At 40.9% G+C, this 25985-nt stretch overlaps 1 protein-coding gene across 2 annotated transcripts in view; it reads right to left on the bottom strand.

The window, feature by feature from the left end:
• CHD7 (chromodomain helicase DNA binding protein 7) overlaps positions 1 to 25572 on the bottom strand; it is a 126417-nt gene extending 100845 nt beyond the window's left edge. The window contains exon 1 of one of the 2 annotated variants that reach the window (XM_023508262.1): positions 23732 to 25572. In XM_023508262.1, coding sequence (XP_023364030.1) covers positions 23732 to 25396 — 1665 coding nt within the window. In that variant the 5' untranslated portion in view covers positions 25397 to 25572. The remainder of the gene's footprint in view (positions 1 to 23731) is intronic. The other variant, XM_012812956.2, reaches the window with a different exon arrangement.
• Positions 25573 to 25985: the final 413 nt, after the last annotated feature.

Raw genomic sequence — 25985 nt, 5'->3', positions numbered from 1 at the left:
TCCTTACCCTCAGGAGTCATGTCCACCTGCCTCCCCCACCACTCCTCTCAATATGCCTGTCTCCTCCGTCTGCGCTGCCCTAGTGCAGGCCTGAAGTGATGGGCTTCTTTCGGAACCTTCCTCTTGCAGTCTCATCTTCATCAAGGCATCCTCCATCTCTGCAAGCTCACTCTATCATGTAAATCGCCTGTGCTTATTCAATCAACAGATGACTCACTGTGAACTACATTTAAAACTGAAACCCTCAGCACAGCAGGTCTAGGTTTTCCTCCTGCCCACCTTCCCAGCCCAGTGCCCTGCCTCTCCACAGCACCCACCAGGCCCGCCAAGGCTAAATCCACAGGTGTATGAAGTCACTTTGCTATTTCCCAACTCAGTGCTTGCGGCCCCATCATTTTCCTCCTGCCTCGAACCCTCTTTCCCATTCTCTTCTCCCAGTTAATTCCTACTCAATCCTCAAAACTCATTTAAACATAACCTCTTTCTGAAGCTTTCCTTGATCTCTCCAGGTGGAGTCAAGAACTCTCACAAAGTCAAGTAACATTTATTACACTGCTTACCTACTTATTATTAGATCTTCTAGTCCTAGGCTGTGAGCTCCTGAAAGATAACAGCAAGTTATGCTCCTGTTTTTTTAATATAGACATAGACAATACATACATACACAAGGTGGATATAAAGTTTGTGTGCAATTTAAAGAGTTTAACATAGTAAATTGCACATTAACTTTATGTCCATCCTGTATATCTCCCCAACCTAAGGCAGGGACAGACACATACCATGGGCTTATTATCTGTGGGTACAATATCAAGGTCTCACCATGCATTCAAAGGAGATCACATTTCATCCCGTTGGTATGGGCACAGCCACTACTCATGTGCTCCCCACTCAAAAAAGGGAGCTTCAGTTGCCTCATGCATTCATACCCTACTGTACCCTCCACAGGGGCCCACACAGTGCCTTGAACTTTTTGTTGAACATGTGCATATATGAATGGAGGCCATTTCCTGAACCAATCAAAGGCAACACTGCAACCTCTGAAAGCACCCTGTTCTGTACTTTATACAACTTTCTCCTTCACCTCCCTTTCAGCTGGTTCAAGCATTAACCTCCTTCCTGGCCACGCAAAAAACTTTTGTTGCAACCAGGAGCAATGGCTCACGCCTATAATCCTAGCACTCTGGGAGGCCCAGGCAGGTGGATTGCTTGAGCTCAGGAGTTCAAGACCAGCCTGAACAAGAGTGAGACCCTGTCTCTACTTTGTAAAAATGAAAAGCTGAGGCAAAAGGATCATTTGAACCCAAGAGTTTGAGGTTGCTGTGAGTTATGACACCCTGGCACTCTACCATGGATGACAAACTGAGACTCTTGTCTCCAAAAAAAAAAAAAAAAACCTCAAGTTGCATATCTATTCCCATACAAATCTGTGTTCATCTCTCTTCACTGAAGTTACATCACTGCATGGTAACGGAGATTCTTAAAGGGGAGAATCCCTCCAGGACCCCAGAAAGCAACCAGTACATTGCGAATGCACAACAGTGTTGACTGATGAATGAATGGACAAAGTTCTTACTGCATCTTTGAATAGCCTAAGACTCAGCAGGTAATAAATGTCCCCCTGCCACTATGAACTAATTACAATCACTTATCTCCTTCCCAGAGAGATACTGCAAGACAAAAACAATCCCTTGAAAGAGACCTAGAAAAGGTTCCCAGAATTTGAGCTCCAAAAATGAAAAAGGTACAGACATTTTCTAGTAATAGCTAAACTATATCAATCATACTATTTTTAATCAAAAATGCTTGAGTTCTATTTCATACATAGATGTAAAATATACTTTAAAATATGAATGGTTCATGACTGTTGAATATTTTAGTGACTGCAGAGGGAAGGTTAAAGCATGTCTGTGAATCCCACCCCAGTCTACTTCTCCTTTTTTCTCTGACCATAGTCCAACATCTACTGGTGAGGGTGGGGCATGATTATCTAACTTTCACTGAAGCTCAAGAAGACAGCCCCCAAGCTAGAGAAAGGAGGCGCAGAAAGAGGACGCCCAAGTGAGTGGTCAGCTCTGGAGGGGAAGGGACAGGTCAGAAGGTCCACACTGGGTTTAAAGAGTTTCATTTCTACTCCTCAGACCTCAAAAGCATTAAACCCTCAATTAAGCTCTGACTCCAGGAAGCCCAATGTCCTACCTAGACCTCAGACTCTAAAACTTAACTATCTTACCTCCTGCCACTCTATTACTGAAAATAAAAATAAACCTATATTCTCTTCCTAACTGTGAGGCTGCCACTTCCCTGGAAGCAAGCAAAAGATGCAGCCACTGTCCTGCTCAGTCCTGCCCCCTTGACCTCTCTCTACCCACACAGCCACTGTCTTAATTCAAGATCCATTCCCTGCCAGCTGTCTTCCACCAAGCCTATGCTCGCCTACGTGGCAGCCACTAGCCACGCGTGGCCACTGAGTACTTGGAACATATCTGGTCTAAACTGGGATGTGCTACGAGTCCAAAATCATACGGAATCCCAGAGACTAGGCAAAAAAGAATGTCCATCCATACTTTTATATTAAATATTGTTTGTTGATCTGATATTCAAATACTATGTGGTGATATAATATTTTGGATAGATTAAGCATTAAATAAAATATATCACAATTAATTTTGCCTGTTTTCTTTTTGCTCTTTTAATAGACAATTTTACATGCCATGTGCAGCTCATATCCTGTTCCTGCTGGACAGTGCTGCCCACGATAGCTCCCAGTTTCTTTCCTCGCCTCACCTCTGCCATCTCATCTTCTCCAGCCACTCTCCCCAGAGTCCTCCATATTGCTGCCACATGATCCTACATCCTGGCTCACTTCTGGCCATCATGTATAACTCAGCCCCCTAGATACCTCCTCTGGCATGAGGCCCCCAAATGCCATTCTCTCCCTCTGCTCCAAGACATTTCTCTCCCATACCTCTGTCCTAGCACTTCACATATTCAACAAACACTTGCAGAACACATGTGCCATTCATCAAGGGTGAAGATGACAGGCAGGGATTCTGGCCTCACTCGACTTGTCCGAGAGCAAGACAGTCTATTAGCAAAACTAGAGTCCCAGTAGCAGCTATGATAATGTGCATTCATCACAGCAGTGATTTACAATTTACCATATGATCCAGGCATGATTCTAACAATCACATCACATGTATCTCACTTAATCTTTCTAACACTATTATATAGGTCCAAGCATGATTCCCATTTTACAGGTGAGAAAATAGAAGTGCAGAGGAGCTAAGTAATTCACTGTAGGTCACGCAGCTCATTAAGAGACAGCATCAGGACTCCAGGGCCATCCTCTTCAGTGCTGTGCTGCCTTCCGAGGTGAGGAGACAAGCAGTGATCAGAATACAGACAGACTGGGTGAAGGAGCAGCCAGGACCCCACACTTGGGGGCATCAGAAAAGGCTTTGCAGATTTAGAGAAGTTCTAAAGTAGGGTTCAATGTTCTGGGTCAAAAAAAAAGGTTTTAAAGGACTAAAATCAGTTCACTGTGCCAGGAAAAGAGAAAGAAAGGGCACTAGCCAGAGGAAGAAGGGCTTTTTTCTGTTTGTAGTTTAAGAAGGAACCCTGAACGCACTGCATGGAGAAGGAACGCTAGAGGCCCAGGAAGAGAGGACAAAGCCTGAGGCCCAGGAATCCAGTGATGGACTAACTGAAAATGGGGAACTGAGCACTTCCACTCCTGTGGCGGGGGGAAGGGAAGAGAAAGGAATACTACCACAGCTCTCTAACCAGATTCCAATCAACCCAGCCAAAACCTCAGCGTCTCTTACCAAGGGGAAACCTGAGCAGGCTCAGTTCTCTAGAAGAAATTCTTGGGCAGATGTTCTCTGCTGGTGTTGGCCAAGACCTACTTTATCAACTGAGATATACACCTACATTTTAAGAAAATTTCTGATTTACAACATTCTGAAGTAGAAATGTTACAAAACCACAACATAAGCACTGCACAAGAATTCATGCCAGGTATATCAAGGGGGATTTAAAGCAACCAAAAAAAGCATGCCTTTCTTAAGCATCAAAATTCTTTGAGAATCTGAGACTGAGGAGGGCTAAATAATTTAACTGCTAAACAAACGTGATATACTAGAGTGAACTCCAAAATCTGCATCCATTGTAAAGACAAAATGTGAAATTTAAAGAAAATGCTTATCTTGCCAAGTCAAGCAACACTGCAGACCCCCTTATCCCCCTGCTACTAAACAGTCTTTGCTGGTAGTGGCAGCAGATGGCAGAAGAGTGGAACAAGTAATGCAGAGACACTGATACGATCTTCTGTCCATGACCTCCATGGGAATCTGACTTCTCATCCTGAATGAAAGAATTCTCCTGTAGCACCTTAGAAATATGATAATCTTGCTTTTCAAATGGTCATTCTCTCATAAATATCTTTTTATGCTTTGTCAGTTATTTTTCTAAAAATTATGTTAGCTGGAACAAGGAGACAGAGACCAGAAGTCAGTGAACCTTCATTCTAATATTCGTTCTGGTTCCAACTAAGCCCAACTGTTTTATCATTAGCTTCTGTACAGTATTTATTTTCTCTACTTATTTATTTTTTGAGACAGTCTCACTATGTCGCCCTCGGTAGAGTGCTATGGCGTCACAGCTCACAGCAACCTTAAACTCTTGGGCTCAAGTGATTCTCTTCCCTCAGCCTCCCAAGTAGCTGGGACTATAGAGGCCTGCCACAACACTGGCTATTTTTTGGTTGCAGTTGTCATTGCGGATTAGCTGGCCCGGGCTAGGTTCAAACCCACCAGCCTGGGTGTATGTGGTTGGCGCCGTACCCACTGAGCCGCGGGTACACTATTTAATCTTCTCATATTTATCATGCCAAGGTTTGCACTAAAAACTTTATATATGTTCTCAGCTAATATCACAATGAGCCTGGGAAGTTTAGATGGGCGGGATGCTCATCTTTGTATCTCAACAGCCTGGTACATGGTAGATGCCAAGTGCTACTGTAAGTACCTCTTGGTGAACTGCTACCTAAAATTCAGAATTCTGCTGAAACTCAATGACAGTAAAAGTGAGTTCATTTGCTATGCTGTAGGGAAGCACATAAGAATATGGAAATGGTTAACCTTTAAGGCGAAAACTGATAAGACTCAGTCTTCATCTTATTCAACCTCCCTGCAACATTCGCAGAAATCCATGACACCTTCCTTGAAAACCTTTCTTCACTTGGGTTCCAGGACATACACCTTCCTGTATTCTTCCATCCTCTTGACTCCTCCTACTCCAGAGCAATAGATGATAAGCTGCATAAGGGCCTCATCCTCACTACCCATTTCTCTTCTTCCCACATGCTCTAAATGACCTCATCCAGGCCTAATGTGGAAAACACTAGCCTACCATGAAACTCATGAACTCATACATCCAGCCCAACCCTTCCCCTAATAAATTTTTACAACAGGCTGCCTATCTGAAACTGCCTCCAGTCTAGCAAGCCTCTCCAAATTAACATGTCTGAAACAAACTTGATTTTTCTGTCCTAACTGCTTCTCCCACAGTTTTCCTGATCTTTTAACCGTTCAAGCCAAAACCTTGATGTCTTTCATTCTCTCAAATTCTATTTCCAGTCTCTCTGCAAATCCTATCTGTGCTACCTTGAAATAACTGACCACTTCCTAGCACCACTCTAGTCTAAGCCACTGTTATACCTTGTCTGATCAACTCTAACGGCCTCCAATTTGTCCCCCTGGACAACTACATTTGCCCTATCTATTTCTCAGAGAGAATAGGGGATACCCGATAAAATACATGACAGATCTACATTATTTTCATACTCAATAGCTTCCCATCTCACTTCTAGTAAAACTGAAACTCCTTTCTGTAGTTCACAAGGCAGAAATTCACTTAATCTCAGTTATACCCCTAATCAAAGTTCCTGCCATGCTCCTCCTCATTCACTACAGTCCAAACACACTGGCCTCCTTGCTACTCCTGAAACATAACAAGCACACTCCAGCCTCAGGACCTTTGCACATACTACACTCTCTTCCCCTAGGTGTATTCACGGCTTGCAACCTTCATTTTATTTAGGTTTTCTGCTCAGCATCACCTCCTAAAGGAGGCCTTCCTCAACCAGCTTACCCAAACATCACACTCCATACTTCTCTCTATAGTTCTGTAGACACATACTCTTTGACTGTTGGGTTGCCTCCCTCACTAAAATGTTAGCTCCATAATCACTGCTATTCCTAGAATTTGTGGCACAGAACAGTTAATATTTTTAAGTGCTGCTGAGTTAATAAAAATAAATAGAGGAAAGAAACAGCAACCAAAGCAATCTACCCCAAGCAAAAGTAAAAAAGGTTCCTAAATTTGGTTTGGAAACATCAACAGACAGATGCACTAAAGAAAAATAAACAAAAAGTGGTGTAATAGTCCATTGTTAAACCTAATGAGAAGGTAGGGCACAGAGTCCAACAGCAGCCCTAAAAATATTCATTTAGACAAGATCTAGAAGATACATGGCTAAGGAAAACCTTCTACCAAGATGACTCTACTGAAAGCCCTAGATAAAATAAACCTCAGGACCATCAACACTGTTGGCTTCCATGATATTCTCACCAACCAGGATCTGATTATAAACATGGGTTCTCATGTACTCTAAGAGTGAAAACGGCAACCACAAATATTAAGTACTATAAAGCAGTGAATGCCCTTCAGTATCTTTAGGTTTCAGATCCTAGCACCACCTTTCACCGACTCAATCCCAAAGAACCTGATCAACTCTGGGTGCAGATATATTCCAGATCTGCAAAACTGAAAACCTCCACTAAGCCTTGCCTGACCCCAAATTGAATGATCTACCCCTGCCATGTGACTCAATCCTGTGCTCACTCTTAACCAACATTTACTACATGGCAATCCAAACACGTGCTCACCACTCAGTGGGAGCCACAGCTGAGCTCCTTAGAGACACAGTCACTGAGCATGACTTTCTCTGCATCTGTCACATACTAAGAGTCACGGAACATTTGATAAATGAAAGAAATGACTAAACAAATGAACCAATGACCTCCCTAAGGCCTGGTCATCCTCTGAGATCCACTTGGGCAGCCATCCTCCTTTTTCAACAACTCTACTTTTCACACATTAGCTTAAACTAGTTATTTTAGCACATGATATTAACTAGGGGAATCTTTTAACTCCATACTGGACACAGGAATAAGAAAAGAGGCATGCATGGTGGGCATGCATTCTTCCATGGGGCAGAATGACCGAGAGGAGCTCACCACAGAGCAACAGAAATGCTTCCCAATTACCCACCCAGTTCTGGACCCAAATTTAAAGCAAGTTTTTTATTCACCAAACTTTCTAAGTAAATAAATAATGAGAGAAAGAGAGAGAAAAGCAAACAGTATGAGAAACTATGGGTTGCTCAATGGAAAAAAAAAACAAAAACAAGTGATAACCAGCACCTCAATTCAACCGTATCTTCCCACTCCAGAACACAAATTTCTTTTTCTAGATAAAATGGCTTTAATTTTGTAAGAAAAAAGTTTTTATTTGAAATTTAGCTTTAAATCAACAGTCCTCAGGGTGTTTTCTATGGACCCTTGAGGACACCAAGACTTTTTCAGGACACCGACAAAATCAAAACTTTTCCATAATATACTAAGACATCACCTGCTTTTCTCGCTGTGTTGTCATTTACAATGACAGTGCAAACACAGGCAAGGCAGTGACAACAAACTACTAGTTATCAATATTCTCCCCATGGCCATAAACTCACTTCATGAAAGAAATAAAATAAAAAGCCTTAACAATGACCTTGACAAAATAGTAGTAACTGATTTTTATTATCCTTGACCCTCTGTGATCTTCTGTTGCAGGAAGGTGGAAGCACCCAGGACACACGTCTGTGCACAATGCAGCACCAAGGCTATCGCCCAGAAGAGCTCTCCAGCAACGGGAGCTGTAAGTTGAACAGGCCACCTTTTTAATGGACCATTATTTTCACTTGAAAGAATGAATAAAAGACAAACCATGGTTATTCAGATGTAGGTATTTGGCAGTCATTTTTTGTTTTTTGAAATAAAGTCAACTTGTCTCTTTAAGGAAAGTAACTGACAGTGTCTACAATACTAAAATATGAATTTTTTTTTTAATTGAGACGGTCTCACTTTGTCACCCTCAGTAGAGTGTCATGGTGTCACATCTCACAGCAACCTCAAATTCATGGGCTCAAGCGATCCTCTTGCCTCAGACTCCCTAGCAACTGGGACTACAGGCCTCCACCACCAACACTCGGCCTTTTGTTTTGTTTTGTTTATCAGGTCCAGGCTGGGTGCCAACCCACCAGCCCCCAGAGTCCTAACCACTGACCCAAGGGAGCCCCCTAAAATATGAATTTTCACACAAAGGATCCAAATTTGGAAAATGACCACAAGCTTGACAACTTCTCAATCTTTAAAGACTTTTCTAATAAGCTGGTGGTGATGTCAACAGTTGTGATTTTTTAAAAATATTATATATAAAATTTGGAAGAAAGGAATGCTCAACAAGCCAATGTTTTTAAATAATTAATATACAATGTTACAAAATTGTGTATAGTAAAAAGAGCTAATCAAAGACTAATCCAAAGCCACAGAATAATGAATTCTAATGTAACAGTATATAAAAATTTAATCAAGATAGCTTCAGCTTTCACATTCCAACTAATATTTAAGAAACTACTACTTGTCAAGTTTTAGTGAAATACAAAAGAAGCATATCCGTAATTATCAGAAAAGGTATTAAAATACCCCTCCTTTTTTACAACTAATATCTGTTAGGACTCATCATCTTCATATACTTCAAACAAACAACATACCGCAACAGACTGAGTGAAGCAGCAGAGGATCCAGCTATCCTCAAACAAGGTGGATGAACATTTAAAAAGTGCTGAAAAGAAAATAGTTTATTTTCCAAACACATTACTTACGTTAATGTAGTGGGTCTATTATTTTTACATCAATATTTTAAAATTTTTCTAGTTTTAATTTCTGATGTGGTAAATACATAAAACCATCATAAACAAAGGCCTTTGTGGTTCTCAATATTTAAGAACATAAGGACTCAAATCAAAATGCTTAAGATCCATCATTTTAATTAAAACATAGTTCCAAACAGAAGAGCAATTACCTGTAGGTATCTGTCGTATTTACTGAATCATCTGATGAATGCTCACCTGTCTTAGTAGCAAGAACATAATTTTTCTTTCTCATATTCAAGCTTTGTTTTATTACCTAGAATGGTCCTGGGATCTAAATGTCAAAAAAAAAAATGCTCAAAATAATCAAAACTAACACAGTACCTTCTCTCTAAAACGCTACAGGTGAATGAATGATTCAGTACTGACAAGACTACAGAGTAATACGTCAATGTGTTCAGTTACCTAGGTCTAGTTCTACTAATTCATCTTAGTGAACATACTAGCAGGCTATTACTACTCAACGATCCATGGAAAGAGTACTGGGGATATTCTACCAAGATGGATAAAGGGGAGCAAAACCTACTCGGAATGTTTTAGGCCAGAATGCCTGCCTGCTCTGAAGTATTCCTTCTGAATCTTTTATGCATGTAATAATTACCTAATGAGCTTCTTCAAAATCCAGACCATGAGGCCCAAGCTACCTTAGGCATCTTACCATCCGGGTGATTCTGGTGTGCGGAAGATATTAACAACCAACACTGAATCAACCCCTCTCCTGGTCTTCAAACTAGGATAAGAAAAACCCTGAGAAGCCTGAAGAGTTTCCAAGGAACAGGGATATTTTTAAGGCAGCAGTTCTCAACCTGTGGGTCACAACCCACAGAAACTGTATTAAAGGGTCGTGGCATTAGGAAGGTTGAAAACCACTGCTTTAAGGGATCATTTCCAGTTTCTTATCGACCACAAATTCTACTAAATTCATGTGCTTCTGCTCTCTCTCCTGTTCCACCTTCCTTTTATACTTATCTTTACCAAAATACCTTTCACCCATTCCAAATCATATGATAGTGCACTTTCTGGGGGGACCAACCTCTTAAAGGCAAGGTGGCTTGGCAACAAAAGCAGAAAGTTACAGTAAGAAATATCAAAAAGGCAATCTAGGTGACCAATGCCTGTTTAGTTAGATGACTATTGCACAGATACACATATTTTAATGCATTTATTCAAACTGAAAAATAAAGTCAGAATTTTAAAAAAAAATTTTTTCTTTCTTTGAGACAAGGTCTCTGTTGCCCAGCCTGACGTGCAGGGTCATGTGATCAAAGCTCACTGTACGTAACCTTTAACTCCTGGGCTGAAGTGGTCCTCCTGCCTCAATCCTCCAAAGAGCTGGAAATACAGACTAATTTATTTTTGTTGAAAACTGGGTCTTACTCTGTTGCCCAGACTGGTAGAAATTTTTAAATTTTTAAAAATTCTTTTAGGATGTCTACAGCCATACCACCCTGAATGTGCCCAATCTCACTGGATCTCCTAAGCCCAGGTGATCCATCCACCTTGGCCTCCCAGAGTGCTAGGATTACAGGCATGAGCCACCACACCCTGCTACTTTAGTTTTTTTTTTTTTCAATTGAATTGAGATTCACATAGGATAAAATTAAGCATTTTAAACTGGATATTTCAGGGTTATTTAATATAGTTGCAATAATTTAGGTTGTGATAACCTAAAGAATTTGTCACATTATTTTTTATCAAAATCCTATCCATGACCTAAATAATAAACAAAAAATCTGGGGTATATTATCTAAGATATGCAGTGAACTCATGGACCCAGCACTTCAGATTTTTTTTTTTTTTTAATGAGATGGAGTCTCACTATGTTGCCAGGCTAGAGTGTACCAGCCATTCACACACAGGATCAAGCACACTATAGCCTCCTCCAACTCCTGGGCTCAAGCAATCCTCCTGCCCTTAGCCTCCCATGTAGCTTGGAGGAAGTACAGGTGTACCATATTGTAGTGGCTTTGAATGTTTTATATGAAGTATTTGGAACTGAGACTGCTTTAGAATTGATAACTTTATGGAATATCATTTATACCTTAGAACAAGAAGCTCTGGGCTGTGCCTGTGGCTCAAGGAGTACGGTGCTGGCCCCATATGCCAGAGGTGGTAGGTTCAAACCCAGCCCTGGCCAAAAAAAAAAAAAAAAGAACAAGAAGCTCTATTCACATTACTTAAAATAGTATGCTGTGCTTAGCAATTGGCTAATGCAAAGCAAGATTTATTTCAAAAACAAAGTCTGTTGTGTCAGCATTACCATGCATGTGTCACTGTGTCCTTGAACTAGCTAGGAAAGCCAAAAGACACGACAGCACCCATGGTTTTAGGGCCACCTGGCAAGAGGAGACAGAGAATAAATGTAGAAACACACAGTTCATACTGTACATGGATACACAGTACACAAAAAAACCTTTTCTAGTTTTAATTGTGTTCTACGTCATATTTTCTGATACTTAAGAAATGGAGTTCACTTTTCACCTTATTTGAAGATACCTGAGTGGTCCTTTTCAAAAGTCACTAGCCACATGGGGTTACTTAAATTAAAGTTTTTTTTCTAGCTCTAAAATGTAAGCTTCTCCGTCTCACTAGCATCATTTCAAGAGCTCAGTGGCGGTATGTGGCTAGTGGCTACCATATTAGACACAGCCAACACAGAACATTTTCCTTGTGACAGAAAGTTCACAGACAGTGCTAGGTTATAAATTTTCTACAAACATTTACTATTAGCATGATCTTGAAGTGCACAGTAAAATTTATTTAAAAAACAACTTGGAAACACTAGATGTTAATACTTTCTGACCTATTTCAGTATACAATTAAATATATTTAAAACATTTTTCTAAACCTTGAATTCAATGATGTATATGATAACTTCGATTACAACTACTCTATAGTATTTCCATAAAAAGAAAGGAGCATGTCATTCAATACACAGTTTGTATGTAGATTATAGCTCAATAAAACACAAATATTATAAATGATATTTGGTATACACTTTATAGCTGATGAACATTAAATAAATAATTGCATTTACTTTTTCCAGCCTCATTTTTTATATTGATATCTTTATAATAACAATCTTTAAAATATTTCAAAACTGCAGGGCATAAAGTTTGAAGGTGATAAACAAAAATGTTTGCCTTATATTTAAATTGGAGCAAAGGTCTAACTGCACTCTTTCCTGAAGAGAAAGCCTGGGCTTTAGGAACAGTTCTAACAAAAGTCTCTTCTAGCTCTAATAGTAATTCTTTAAATAGTGGCAATGATGCTACTCTGCCTTCAAATCAGAATAAATGAAATCCTGGAAAACCATGGAGAGTTTCCAAGGGACAGATACTTTAAGGTAACATTACCAGTTTCCTACCAACCACATAAGCTATATTAAAATTTCATCTATTTTATCCATAAAATGGCTTTTATGGATTAAAAACTATCTCCAAAAATGTAAACCTTATCTTATAAAAAAAAAATATATGAATCATCCCCTTGGCTATTTTTTAAAATTTCACTACTAAATTAAACTGCAACTGTCCTTTTTATTTTTCCTCTGTGCCTGTCACACTTTAAAACACATGAAGTTACTTTTTAAGAAAAAAAAAACAGATTAAGATAAAGAAACATTAAAAAGATCTTAAGTGGTACAGCTCTCACAAATCAACTTGAGTTCACAGCTGTGCCTTCAGTGTAGCGCAAAAAAAAAAAAAAAGAAAAGAAAAAAAAGCCAATCAGTTAAAAAAAAAAAAAAAGGATAATATCACCTCAAGATTTTGGAGAGCACACACAAAAATATAGGAAAGGTTCTTGTAACAACAAAGGAGTGAAATAGATCACGGGACTGAAGGTTAACATCCGTAGGTTTAAATCTGTATTTAGCAAAGACTTAGTACTCCTGAACTACATTCAGACCTATGTGTATATAAACCTCTACACAGTTCAGTTCAGTGGGTTGACTTCCGGGATGCCAGAGGGAATACCAGCTACTCCACCAATACAAAACATGATGTCACCTTAACCTGACATTTGAAGTTTCTAAAAAAATTTTAAAAGATCTGTCTTTATCTATCCAGGCTTAAAGCTTACACCTTCAGCTTTTGTAAGAATGTTAAAAACAAATACTCACATATAAGTAAGGTCTCGTATAAGCCTGGGAATTATTGGTGAACAAAAAACAACAGGAATAGACAGAAACTAGCCATGCATACAACAAAAATGAAGGTGTAAGCTTTAAGCCTGGATAGATAAAGACAGATCTTTTCAAAACTAGGTTCTGACATTATTTCCTTCCTTGAGGCAGAGCTTCTACCTTGTTTCCAAGTGAGACCAATACCTTGGTGAATCAGGGGTCAAGTTCGGTAAGTCACTGAAAGCAGGAAGTGCAGCAGCACCTTACCCCAGTGTGAAGAGGATAACATGCCCCACAGTGTGGATGAATATATTTAAGGTAAAAAGGAAAAGCATTCAAAGAAATAGCTGCTAAAAAATAAAATACAACTTAGCACCTCAAACATTTTCCCAAAGAACTCCGGCATATCTCCTTTAACCCACCATGCATTCCAATGGCTCTCCTTCACGGCAATATTCTTTACAATATTTGAGCAGCCAAAAATGGAGTTATCTTATTAATAGGCAAATTAAAGAAAAGGTGAGTAAATTCTACTTATTGCCCCAATTCCATTTCCCCTTGTAATTATTTATAGATTATATATCAATCTACAGCTGTAACTACAAAAAATAGAAAGTAGCATTAAATTGTCAAGATTAAAGTAAATTCTTCAAGATTCTTCCCCACTGTCCACTTCTGGCAGGATCCAAAGTAATTAGCTCAGGTATGATATCTCTTCCCACTGACATCTAGATTTTTGTTTTTAAAATTAACAGTGAAAACAAACACATCATAACTCTGAATAATCCCACAATCTTCTATGATAATTTTTAAGTTGAAGAGAATGTTTGAGTTGTAAGAGTCTATCAAGAAACCTGATCTAAAAATTAAACTTTAATGTCAAATATACCTATAGTCACTAAAAATTCTGTGTACACAACTCTCCTTTCATGAATAGCACTTTCGGGTACACAACTTCAAATTGTAGAAGTTTCAGGAAAGGATGATCTAAAAAGTTCCTTCCCATTCACTGGCAGGGAAATGCACCCTGCAACCTCCTAACTCCCTAAACTGAGCAGCTACTGGCAACAGGCTAAAGACTTTCCAGCCCCCCAATGGGCTCCCATGGGATTCCCATGCTAATGTGGTAAGCCTGCTCTAGCCTATGAAGGGACAGGAAGGGCACACCTTAAACATGATTCAAGAAACCCTCCATAAAGTATCCTGGTGTTATTACGTGCACGTCTTCAATTTTCTCCAACTCTTTACGCCCACGGTTAAAACAAACAACAAAAAGGCTCTTGGGTTTAACAACTCTGCCTTATACCTTGTAACAACTGTTTCTGCTTCCGCAAAGTCAATTCTCCTGAAACCTATGGTACAGAATTATCACTATCTACAATTAACAATTAAATACAGAAGGCAGTGGAAAAAGGTTAAATACACTATAAGGCATCAGAAATATTATGTTCTTTATTAAGAAACATCAAAAAGACATGTTTTCTACAAACACAGAAATAGCTGGGTGGATGCCTGGGTGATGATTTTGATCCAATCATTAAAATTAGAGGTAGATTAAACAGCTTGTGGACTTTCCTGGCCATCACTCTCATTGTCCTGGAACCTGGCACCCCTCCACCAAAAAAAGCAAGCAGGCTGATGAATGTTATTTTTTTATGTCAACTTTTTAAAATGGTGCCAATCTCCTTTAAATTCTCCACTATCACCACCCCTAGTACCATAGTGTAGCCCTAGAAGGTTCTCTGATATTGTTTACACTAAGTGACAAACGAGGTGACACGCCTCGTGACACACCATTACCTACTGCAGTTTTCTAAGACAAAAGCAGAAGTAAGTTTGCTACTGACTCCCTTCACTGATAAAGAGATGCATTCAGCAACAAAGGAAAAACATGAGCCATTCCCCTTTGATTACTAAGGGATTATCTATAGATTTATAGCTGTAACTATGGAGAATGGAGAATAACATTAAGATTGTCAAGACTAAGGTAAATTCTCCAAGTTAATTTTAGTAATGCCCCCCTCAACTGCCACCTCACCCACTCCCCAATTCTCCCATCCAGCCAATGACTGCTCTGCAGTGCCAGAAGATTCCTATTCTAAAACATTTTAAAATGAAGAAGAAAAAAGCAGCAGAGAAGGAAAAAGCGGAAAAAGAGGTTGGGGGCAGGTGAAAGAATAACAGCAAAAATGCAGGCTTTCTCCTTACCCTTAGAGAACAAATTTCACGAAGAAACAAGCCATTTCATTAGAGACAGAGAAGAGACTGGCTGGGGGTGGGGGGCAAGTACCAGAAGTATCCAGATACCACTTGAAACTACACTCCTGAAAATGGTTCTAATCTGCCTTTCAGAGAAACATCACTATCTTTCCCTACAGGGCAGAAACCATTTAGACAGCCTTCTTTAAAATCCAAACAAGGGAAATCTCACTTCAACAATCTATCTTTTCATAAATGCATATCGACATCCTAACACAGAAACACATCCCAATACTAAATTTATCAGTATCTAAAAAAAATGCTACTACTTCCCTAGGCTTATAATGAAGGTAGGTAACACCTGTCTTGGAGGCAACTACTGTATTTCAACTAACACTTTTAAATTTATTTATATGTGCATAAATTTGTTTATACTTTGACTTGTTTTTAAAAAGAAGTTGAAGCTACTGATAGGAAAAATCGTGGTACTGGGCTATTCAATGTAGTAGCCATGTGTGGGCACCGAACACCTGAAATACACTTCATCTGAACTGTGTAAAATACAAACCAGGTTTCAAATCCTTATATAAAATATCTCAGCAACTTTTTAAGACTGATTACTTGTTGAAATAATATCTTAAACATATTGAATAAAATTTGTTTCACCGGTTTTATTTTTAACGTGGCTGCTAGAAAATCTAAAATAACATAAATGGCTTGTATTTCCAGCCTGCATTATACAACTGGACAGTGCTGGTCTAGAACACAAAGAAATGAGGGCCAGAATGTTATTTTTAAATAACAAAATTCCCTTTCCATCTCAGTGGAGGCCTTTGTCTCCTCCCTGCCTTCCACCATCCCACTAATCTCTGGACCTAAGAGACTGTTTAACATATAATAGGCACTAAATAAATATATCTTTGATGCAGTTGAATGGAGGCAACTAAGATGCAATATGAAATAAAGTGACTTCTTAAAAGTTGAGAAAATCGATTAGGGCTACTTACAACACCTAGCAGAGGCCTAATATGTAGGCTTTGAAAGTAAACTAAAAAAGTAAATTCTTATTATTTATAATATTTTTAGTAAAAAGCGAAAGATTTATATGATCTGAAGAGAAACCAGAGTACGATTTACAATATTTTTTATAGTCACAGAAAACAATATTCTTTTACAAAATAAAAGCCAGCTACGAGGCAAGGCTCTCATGAAACCATTCATGCTGATAGAGCAGTTGGAAAATAATTTTTTCTCTGCTTTTACTCCACACTTCAAATTTTCTACTTTAATCTACTGAAATTCTGACCTCTAGGATAAATCATTTATGTTGAGGAAAATGCAGAGAGGTTGCTCACTAAACTGCAGTTAGTATATACAAGTTGAGGTAGTGAGAAGAAATATTTTAGAGTCTGTGAAAAATAACAGGTTGCTCAGAGCAACCCACTGACCAGGAAAATAGAGAGCAATAAAAGCTGGATGGCCGGCTCAGCGCCTGTGGCTCAAGTGGCTAAGGCGCCAGCCACATACACCTGAGCTGATGGGTTCGAATACAGCCCAGGCCCCCAAACAACAATGACAGCTGCAACCCAAAAAATAGCCGGGCATTGTGGCGGGCACCTGTGGTCCCAGCTACTTGGGAGGCTGAGGCAGGAGAAGCGCTTAAGCCCAGGAGTTGGAGGTTGCTGTGAGTGGTGATGCCATAGCACTCTACCCAGGGTGACAGCTTGAAGCTCTGGCTCAAAAAAAAAAAAAAAAAAAGCTGGATGGCCAGCTTTAACTGAAGGTAGGGTGAAGCGGCAGCCAGCAGGTGCCAGCAAGGGGGAGAAGCAGCCTGCTCCAGGGAGGGTGAACCGGGTGCCTGTTTTCTGAAACTGGGTACAACTGGAGAAGTTGGTTTTTCTTTTAAGTTATTTTGTTTCCCTTTCTTCCCCAGGCATCTTTAGGAGTATCAAAGTTTAATGTCAAAGATACTTTTGATAGGATACATCTAACTCTCCATTAAAAAGGAACTTTTCTCTATTTCTGATCACAATTTGCATATATGATGTTTAAGATACATGACAATCTTTTTCCATAAATTTACTTAGTAGCTGCCAATTACTCTGCCCATGTCTGGAATTTGTATTTACTGAGTGAACTGAGCAAACTTCAGTGGAAGACTGACTTTGCTTAAGGTTTACCAAGAAAAGGTTTTCTCAGACACCTTTAAAGACATTCATTAAGACGCCATAGAATACTGAAAGTACTGCACCACTGATTCTTCTAATTATTTATTTTTAATCTCAGAGGGTAAACTGAGGATATAGAAAGCTATTACTTAGCATCTCAATCTTCAAAAGTGTTTTCTATTTTTGTTCTCTTTCATGACGACTGTATTTCAGGACCAAACTGATGAAAAGACACAAATCTATCCAAAATAAACTTATTCTAAGGACCCAACATTGGCGATCCTAAAAATTCCATCTGAACTTTCCATTTGAGAGCATAATCCAAGAACTGCGATGCCTCTGTGAACTACGACGCAGTGTTAAATTATTCAGAAATTCAGGAACTTGCCTATAATCTGACAGACATCCACTTAACCAGTCTTTGTTAACATAAAGTCTTCAAATGAACAAAACTGTTCCTCACTTTCCTTGTGAGTTGCCCTCATCTATGTCCACAGTGCACGGATAACTGCTCCATGTCTAGTCCCACCCTCTCTCCACTCTCCCCCTATAGTGCTGGAAACCTCCTAATGTACTCCAGAGACACAGGCCCAGGGCCTGCAGCTTTCTCTCTCCCATCCCCCAGCCGCATGTTCCAGTAATGCCAGGGACACCAATACCCATGGGGCTCTCGGTCTTATCTTTGCTCTCGCTACTTCTTAAGCCTTAAACTCTTTTCCCTTTCTCGTCATTCTATCAAATCAGACTGATCCTTCGCATATCAGCGAACATATCACTTTCCCCAGAAAGCCTTCCAGACCCCAACCTTACCTACCCAAGTCTGACCCAGCCAGCATTCTCTCTACAGCAGGTGTCCTCAAAGTACAGCCCGCGGGCCACATGCAGCCCACCAAGGACATTTATCTGGCCCACCGCATGTTTCTGCGCCACTGCCTGTCCTGCTTAGCAGCTGACTAGTCCTGGGGCCTGCAGTCCGGCCCTCCAACAGTCTGAGGGACAGTGAACTGGCCCCCTGTTTAAAAAGTTTGAGGACCCCTGCTCTACAGCGTGCTTGTCATGGTATATCTTCACCTGCGCCTCTTTGCCTTCGAAAACCAAGATCATTCTTGTGCTTTCATAGCCTCAATATTTGATACACATTTCCTTATCACCAAGGAAATAAAGTCAAACAACTATGACAACATTTGACCCAGAAATTCATAAGACTATTTTTTAAAACTTTTCAGCAAGCATTTTGAACACCTGCTAGATGATAGTGCATCATTTTGGGGTATGAAAGTACTGAAAAGACATCACAACTGAGCACTGAGGCTCATTCCTTGCAATCCCAGCACTTTGGGAGGCTAAGGCAGGAAAACTGTTTGAGTCCAGAAGTTCAAAGGTCACAGTGAGCAACACTGCACTCCAGCCTGGGCAACAGAGTAAGACCCTGATCCTTAACCTCCCACCTACAAAGAAAAAGACATTATTGACCTCACTATGCCTCTAACCAGCAAAGTATGTGAACCCTCACTTCAGAGATGGTATGGTTAAATAACCTACCCAAAGTCAGCCGGGTTAGTAATCAGTGGTACTTCTATTCAGAAGTTCAGACTAAAGCCTGTACACTTTCCTTCACAAAAGTAGTTCTAAAAGCATGGCCAGGATTTCTAGCAGGTCTGTGAAGTCAGAACTATTTCTACATGATACTGAGACATTATTTGCCTTTCATTCTCATTTACCTCAAATGGGTTGATTTGTCTAGAGCAGCAGTTCTCAACTTGTGTGTCGCAAGCCACAGGAACCACAGTAAAGGGTCGCAGCATTAGGAAGGTTGAGAACCACTGTTCTAGAGACATACACAGAGACTACATTCAGAAGGAAGAAAAGTTATTTTTCATTTAAAAAGTGTTATTTATATTAACACCTAATATCTTACTAAGTAATTAATAAGTCAGTACTTTAAACTTTTCTCAATTTCCATTTCTGAGACAGTAAATATCAATACATATCATAAACCCACATATCTAAGCTCTTTGTAGTCCCCAATAACTTCTTCTTTTTTTTTTTTTTTTTTTGACAGAGTCTCACTCTGTGCGCTGGGTAGAGTGCTATGGCATCATAACTCACAGCAACCTCAAACTCCTGGGCTTCAGCAACCCTCTTGCCTAAGCCTCCTGAGTAGCTGGAACTACAGGCGCCCACCATAATTCCCAGCTAGTTTTTCTGTTTTAGTAGAGACAGGGTCAATAACTTTTAAGACCACATAAGGGTCTGAGAAGAAAGGATTGACAACCACTGTTCAATGAGCTATTGAAAAAGAAATATATGCTAGAGTTTTTCCTTTTCCTGTAAATCTTACCAAATAATTAAAAGTCTAGTTTCTACAAAGAATATATCCATATACTAAAATGTATAATTCTGCACATTTTAATCTAATGAACTTTGGCCCTTTTGTTACATTTTCCTTTGCTAACTTTTCAATATAAAACTAACATCTTTAAAGATTTAAATGTACTACATAATTTAGAAAAGACTCATTCAGAACACACAAAACACTTCAAGAACACAATTCTATTTTAAAACATGGAAAACTCAAAAATATAGACTCAATAAGCCTATCTGAAGAGGAGAATTCAATTAACAAATTATATCTGACAAGCTAATCTGATAGCTTCCCTGCTACCCAGCATGGTTTTGGACCACCATTTTATAATATATAAAATGAAAATAAGTTCAGTAGTTCCAAAACAATTAGATCAATTTGCCAGGGTAGAATGTCAATTATTCAGTGGGTAAGATATTCTTAAGACATGTAATAGCATTTTTAATTATCATCATCTTCTTCATACTGGCAACACAGGCTAAAAGAGTAGTAATATTTGTCAAATCAAATTTAGTATTTCTAAATACAGCTATATTTCATAATATTTAAGCTGTTCCTTAAAATAAAATTAATTTTACACTGTATCTACACATGAAGTTATAAAGCAAAGTTTACATTTCAGGAAATCAGAAACGAAAAGCTAGAGCAGATTAACATCTAGACCATGGACTAGACATTATACTAATAATGGAATATATGCTACCCTAACCCCAACACCCTTTGGGGTGGTTACTGTTTTTTCTGTTTTACTGATGAGGTTCAGAGAGGTGAAAATAACCATGCTAATAAATGGTAGAGTTAGGATTCAAGTATCTTTTGACTTCAAAACCTATGCTCTTCCCAAGACTTTACACCTCTCTATTATTTTCAAAGCTGGAGAAGTTACAAAGTTAAGCAGAAATGAGAAAGTAAATACTGTGAGCAAAGTAGAAAACAGTGATTGCACTTCTAATGAAATACTTCAAATTGTCCTTGCCTACATCCCTTTAAAGTCTCTGTGTTTGTCTGTGATGACTCACTCCAAGAAGAGGGAACATGCTTGGGGCCTCCCATTGTAGCCTCCAGGGCTCAGGGCCTCAAATGCCCCCGATTCATGTACATCCTCCAACATGCCCATGAAGTATTTGTAGTCTTAAAACTCGGGAAAGCTGGAGGAGATGACAATTCTCATTCAGTGATTAGACTATAATCAAAAGGGGTCTCCTTCAAACTGTGTTCCAGATGCTGAGTCTCACATGCCTTGTTTAATAACTGTCCAATAAAGAAAGAATAATTCCTGGAAACTTAGTCACGTTCACTTAGAAGCCACCTCAGGGACAGCACATATGATCCAATCTGAGGGAGGGCGTTTTGCCCTGAGGCTGACAAAGCCAACTCACTTGGCGGGATCTCTGTGCCCCCTGTCCCGCTCTGGTCTCTTCCCACACCTGCACAGACAACCCACATCCCCTGACTTTTCCCATCATCCCCTGCGCCCCATGGGATGGGGTCCTAGAATCCCTTTCAGGGGAAGACTGGAAGCGTCTTCTTCCCCCATCCCGGCTCTGGGCTCTTCCCACACCTGCACAGACAACCCACATCCCCTGACTTTTCCCCTCATCCTCTGTGCCCCATGGGATGGGGTCCTAGAATCCATAGGCCAGTACTGCCATAGATGCAAAGCCTTCCGCTGAGTTTAGGGCCCTCCTGAGTATCACCCAGTATGCCCAACCACTGAAGGCAGCTTCCCCGAATCCTCACTTGTCCTTCCTCTGGGGAGGCCTTCCTGACCACTCCCCCAGCCCAGGCTGAAGCTCCAGAGGCTCTCCATTACGGCATATGCCTGCCAGTGCCCCAGTGGCATGGCTTCCCATCAGACCCTTTTATGTTCACACTTCAATGGTGACCCAATTGCTGGCACAAACTGTTCTCTCTGACCCAGACGACAGGTTCACACTTCTCATCTTTCCTTCCACATCCATCCTACGGGTTGTCTAATATCATGCCTCCCCATTTAAATCTAAATTGCTTCAAACAGAATACAAGACCCCAACAATCTGGTCCTCACGGATACTTTACAACTTGAGGCCCCTATTTATTTCCCAGCAGCAAGCTCAACTTCTCAAGCTCCTGTTTAGCAACCATATCCCGACCTGAAATGTCTCCCTGGACTCACTTTCCCTAGGGAAGCCAAATCCCAAGCACCACTGGTATTTCCACTCCCTGGACGCTTGTCACATAATGATCCACAGTGTTCTATGGTTTACATCTTCCAATATAAATCCTGTTTGCCTAAGTTTGTAAGTCCATCAAAACAAACACTATGCCTTATAAAATCACCTACGTTGTCCCTCAAAAACAGAACTGCAATCCTACTGGTCTATATATATTTCTGAACAACATTCAGAATAGTATGTATGCGTGGGTATTAATTTTGTTCACAGACCTAGGGTGGAAGTACCAAAATTATAATGGAAAGACACACTTATGAACACTAGAGCTTAAAACTTGAACCTGGGAGGCAAAGCCTGTGGCTCAGTGGGTAGGGCGCTGGGCCCATATACCAAGGGTGGCGGGATCAAACTCAGCCCTGGCCAAACTGAAACAAGAAAAAATAGCTGGACATTGTGGCAGGCACCTGTAGTCCCAGCTACTCAGGAGGCTGAGGCAAGAGAATCGCCTAAACCCAGGAGTTGGAGGTTGCTGTGAGCTGTGATGCCATGGCACTTTGCCATGGGTGATAAAATGAGACTCTGTCTCTAAAAAAAAAAAAAAAGAAAAACTTAAACCTGGGGGGAAAAAAAGACACTTAAAGCTGGGCTAGATGTGGTGGCTTACATCTGCAATCCAAGTACTCTGGGAGGCTGAGGCAGGAGGATCACTTGAGGTCAGGAGTTCAAGAGCAACAGAGTGAGACCCCATCATTACAAAAAATAGAAAAATTAGCTTGGCAGAGTGGCATGCACCTGTAGACTCAGCTACTAAAGGGGCTGAGGCAGGAAGATCACTTTAGCCTAGGAGTTTGAGGGTGCTGTAAGCTACAATGGTGATTCCAGTGCACTCTAGCCTGTGTGACAGAGCAAGACTCTGCCTAAGGAAAAAAAAATAATAACAAACACAGACACACACACCCAAATCTGTTCTCTTATAAACTGTGAAGAATAACAAAAATCTCAGCTTACAAAAAAGGAAGACTCCTCCTTCAGTTCTTCAGTGCTGGGTCCCCAAATCTCTTAGAGACCAAACATCTGTGAATTACCATTTACTACACACATAAGTTTCTACAGTTTACAATCTAAACTCATATTAACAATCAGCATTTGGTAAAAATAAGTACTACAGAGGTACACATTTTGTAGCCTCCCAATGAAAACACCATAATGTAACAGGAGAGATGGAGGAGAGTACCCAAACACATAAAACTTTACTGAAAGCCAAGTTTCAGGGTATTTTTAAAGGAGAGAGGAAGGCGATTAATGGAGAGAGAAGGAAGAGAAGGAAACAAAAATGTCTGTCTGATGAGAGTTCTGAGTCCACTGTCCATCTCTCTGTTTGCAGTAACCCAGCTCCTTGTAGGCAATGACTCCAGTCTTAGTTACCTACATATCCTTAGCACCCAGCACTATTCCTAGAAAAGAGTAATTCAGGAACTCCTGAACAAATAAATATATAATCTAATAAGTGAGTAAATAAACGGAGTAACAGAAAAAAAATGAGCTCAGACAGTCTATAGTATAAAAATTAAGGCACTCATAATGAAGAAACTTTTTATACAGCTTAAAGGAAAATTCTATTAGACAAGTTAGCCATGCTGTATCTTACACACTGCAATGCAGACATGCTCTGTGTCCCCTTACCTGATGCACAGGCACTTTCTGCGGGGTGTTCTGGGGTGACGGGTGGAGCTGTGCCCAAGGCTGGTGATGAGGGTGTGGGGGTGAAGACTGATGGTGCAAGCCCGGGTGGGGTTGCAGCGGAGGACAGGTTGGCAACTGCTGAAAAGACGGCTGCTGGCCAGGATGTTGTTGGCCAGGTATCAGTCGTTCCTGGATTGCTTGTGGATCTGCAAGGCCAACACCAGGACAACCATTTGGTCTCATGTGCCCGGTCAATTCCCTCGGTGCTGAGGACATGCCCATAAACGGACGAGACTGCTGCATGTTTCTGGGGCCCATATTCCTCTGTCCAATTCCCATGGCACCAGGGGGCTGGTGAGACGGCTGAGGGTGGGGCATATTTGGATAACTGCCAACTTCCATTGGTATCCCAGCACTTCCAGGCCTAACTTGCGGAGGAGGAGTGCCTGCTGGATTACTCATTGCTTTCATGGGTGACATGGGAGGTGGAGAGGCATAAGTTCCCTGAGGCTGTGAAGGATGCATAGTTTGTGTGTTCATTTGGTTAAGTGAGCCACTGGGGTGGATGGGCTGCTGGTGTATTAGTCCTTGACCACTGTTTGATGGGAATCCTACAGCATTGGGGTATCTTGGTACGGACTGATTCATTGGAGTATTATTTGTAAGGCCTAAATTTTGATTCATCCCTGTATTGTTAACTAATCCCTGATTTAGGTTACTGTAAGGATATCGAGAATACTGCCCTGAGTTGTTTATAGTAGGAGAGGGGACTGTCTGGCTCCGAGAACTAAAGTTAAGGGTTTGTGGCCTAACAGCCCCTTGTTGAGGAGGATTTGGGGAGAATCTGGGACTGTGGGCAACGGATTCTCCATGGAGAGCAGTAGGGGGGTGGTGATGGAACTGCTGCACCGAGTGACGCAAGGAAGGTGCCATGCTGGGACTTTGTTGGGGCACATGGGACAAGTGGCCAGGTCCTGAGGTGGCAATAAAAGGATTTCCCTGATTGAGGCCCTCTTGACCTTGGGAAAACTGGCTCATCCTCTGCTGTGGCTGACCATGCTGCTGCATGGGAAAATCCCCACGGGCCATATAGCTGCCCATCTGCTGCATGTGCTGAGGGTGGCCCTGTGCTGGCGGCCCCGATGGAGCTGGCTGTGGTGGCTGTGGCTGTGGCGGCTGCTGCTGGTAGGGGGCTCGTATCTGGTCTGGTACCTGAACAGCCCGGGGGCCCCACATGGAGCCACTGTCCACAAAAGATTGCCCGTGCCTTTCATTCTGCATTCCAGGGTAGACTCCCATCTGACCACCACCACTGCCACCGTGGGGCACCTGAGGAACGGGAGGGGTGTGATACTGCGAGTGTGGAGACGCAAGTCCGTTCCCAGGGGCACTACTCATCATTCTGTTAGGCTGATCCATCAGATGCATCTTTTGTTGTTCGTACTGATTATAGTGATCAAAATGTGTCAACTTTGTTTGATTTTGATTAGTGGAAGGATGATGAAGGGATGGCTGCAAAGAGGCAAAGCCTTGGTCTATCGGCATTTGTTGACCCATGGGATTTACTGGGTTTTCAGGGTAACCGCATTCTCCAAGACCTTCAAGGCCTTCACTGAAAATATTCCCATCCTCGCCAAAAAGACTCATCATTCCTGGATCTGCCATCTTCTTCCAACACACGGCTCCCCCAAAGGATAGCTCGAGAGCTTGTCTGTGCTTCACTTCACTGAGGTGTTTGTCCTCAAAGCCTATAATCCTTTAAGTAATCTTCTTCATGTCATTCCATATTTCTTTAATTCTCCTGGACCCTGCAGTGTCAGGCAAAGTCTGGATATAGGTCCTAGAAGGGAGCGGGAGATGGGGAGGAGGAAGAAAGAAAACAAAGAATTAGGAACAAATGATAAAAACTGCTACTGTTTTACACATTTGAATTTGGTTTCCATCAACAATACGAATCTAGCCCCCTCACTGAGCTGTATTTTATAAATCTAGTTCACTTTAAGAGAAACTCATTAGCTTCTACCAGAAGCATTATTATGATCGGTTACTTATAAAGCAAGCAAAACACTAACCTTAACCTTAAATTAATCCATTCACTACACTTCCTAGCATTCCATTCTTGGATGGAACAGAACAAAAGAACACAACATGAAGCAGCAGCAGCTGCCACAGCAGGCAAGCAGATGTATGAATATAGCCAAGCAGCCCATCTGTTGAACTAAAGCCCTGGAAATGCTCTGGTTACCAACAGCCC

The sequence above is a fragment of the Otolemur garnettii genome, unplaced genomic scaffold (genome assembly GCF_000181295.1).
Source record: "Otolemur garnettii isolate 467f Iridium unplaced genomic scaffold, OtoGar3 scaffold00234, whole genome shotgun sequence".
In the NCBI taxonomy this organism is placed as follows: Eukaryota; Metazoa; Chordata; class Mammalia; order Primates; family Galagidae; genus Otolemur; species Otolemur garnettii.
This window is presented reverse-complemented; position numbering and strand designations above follow the sequence as displayed.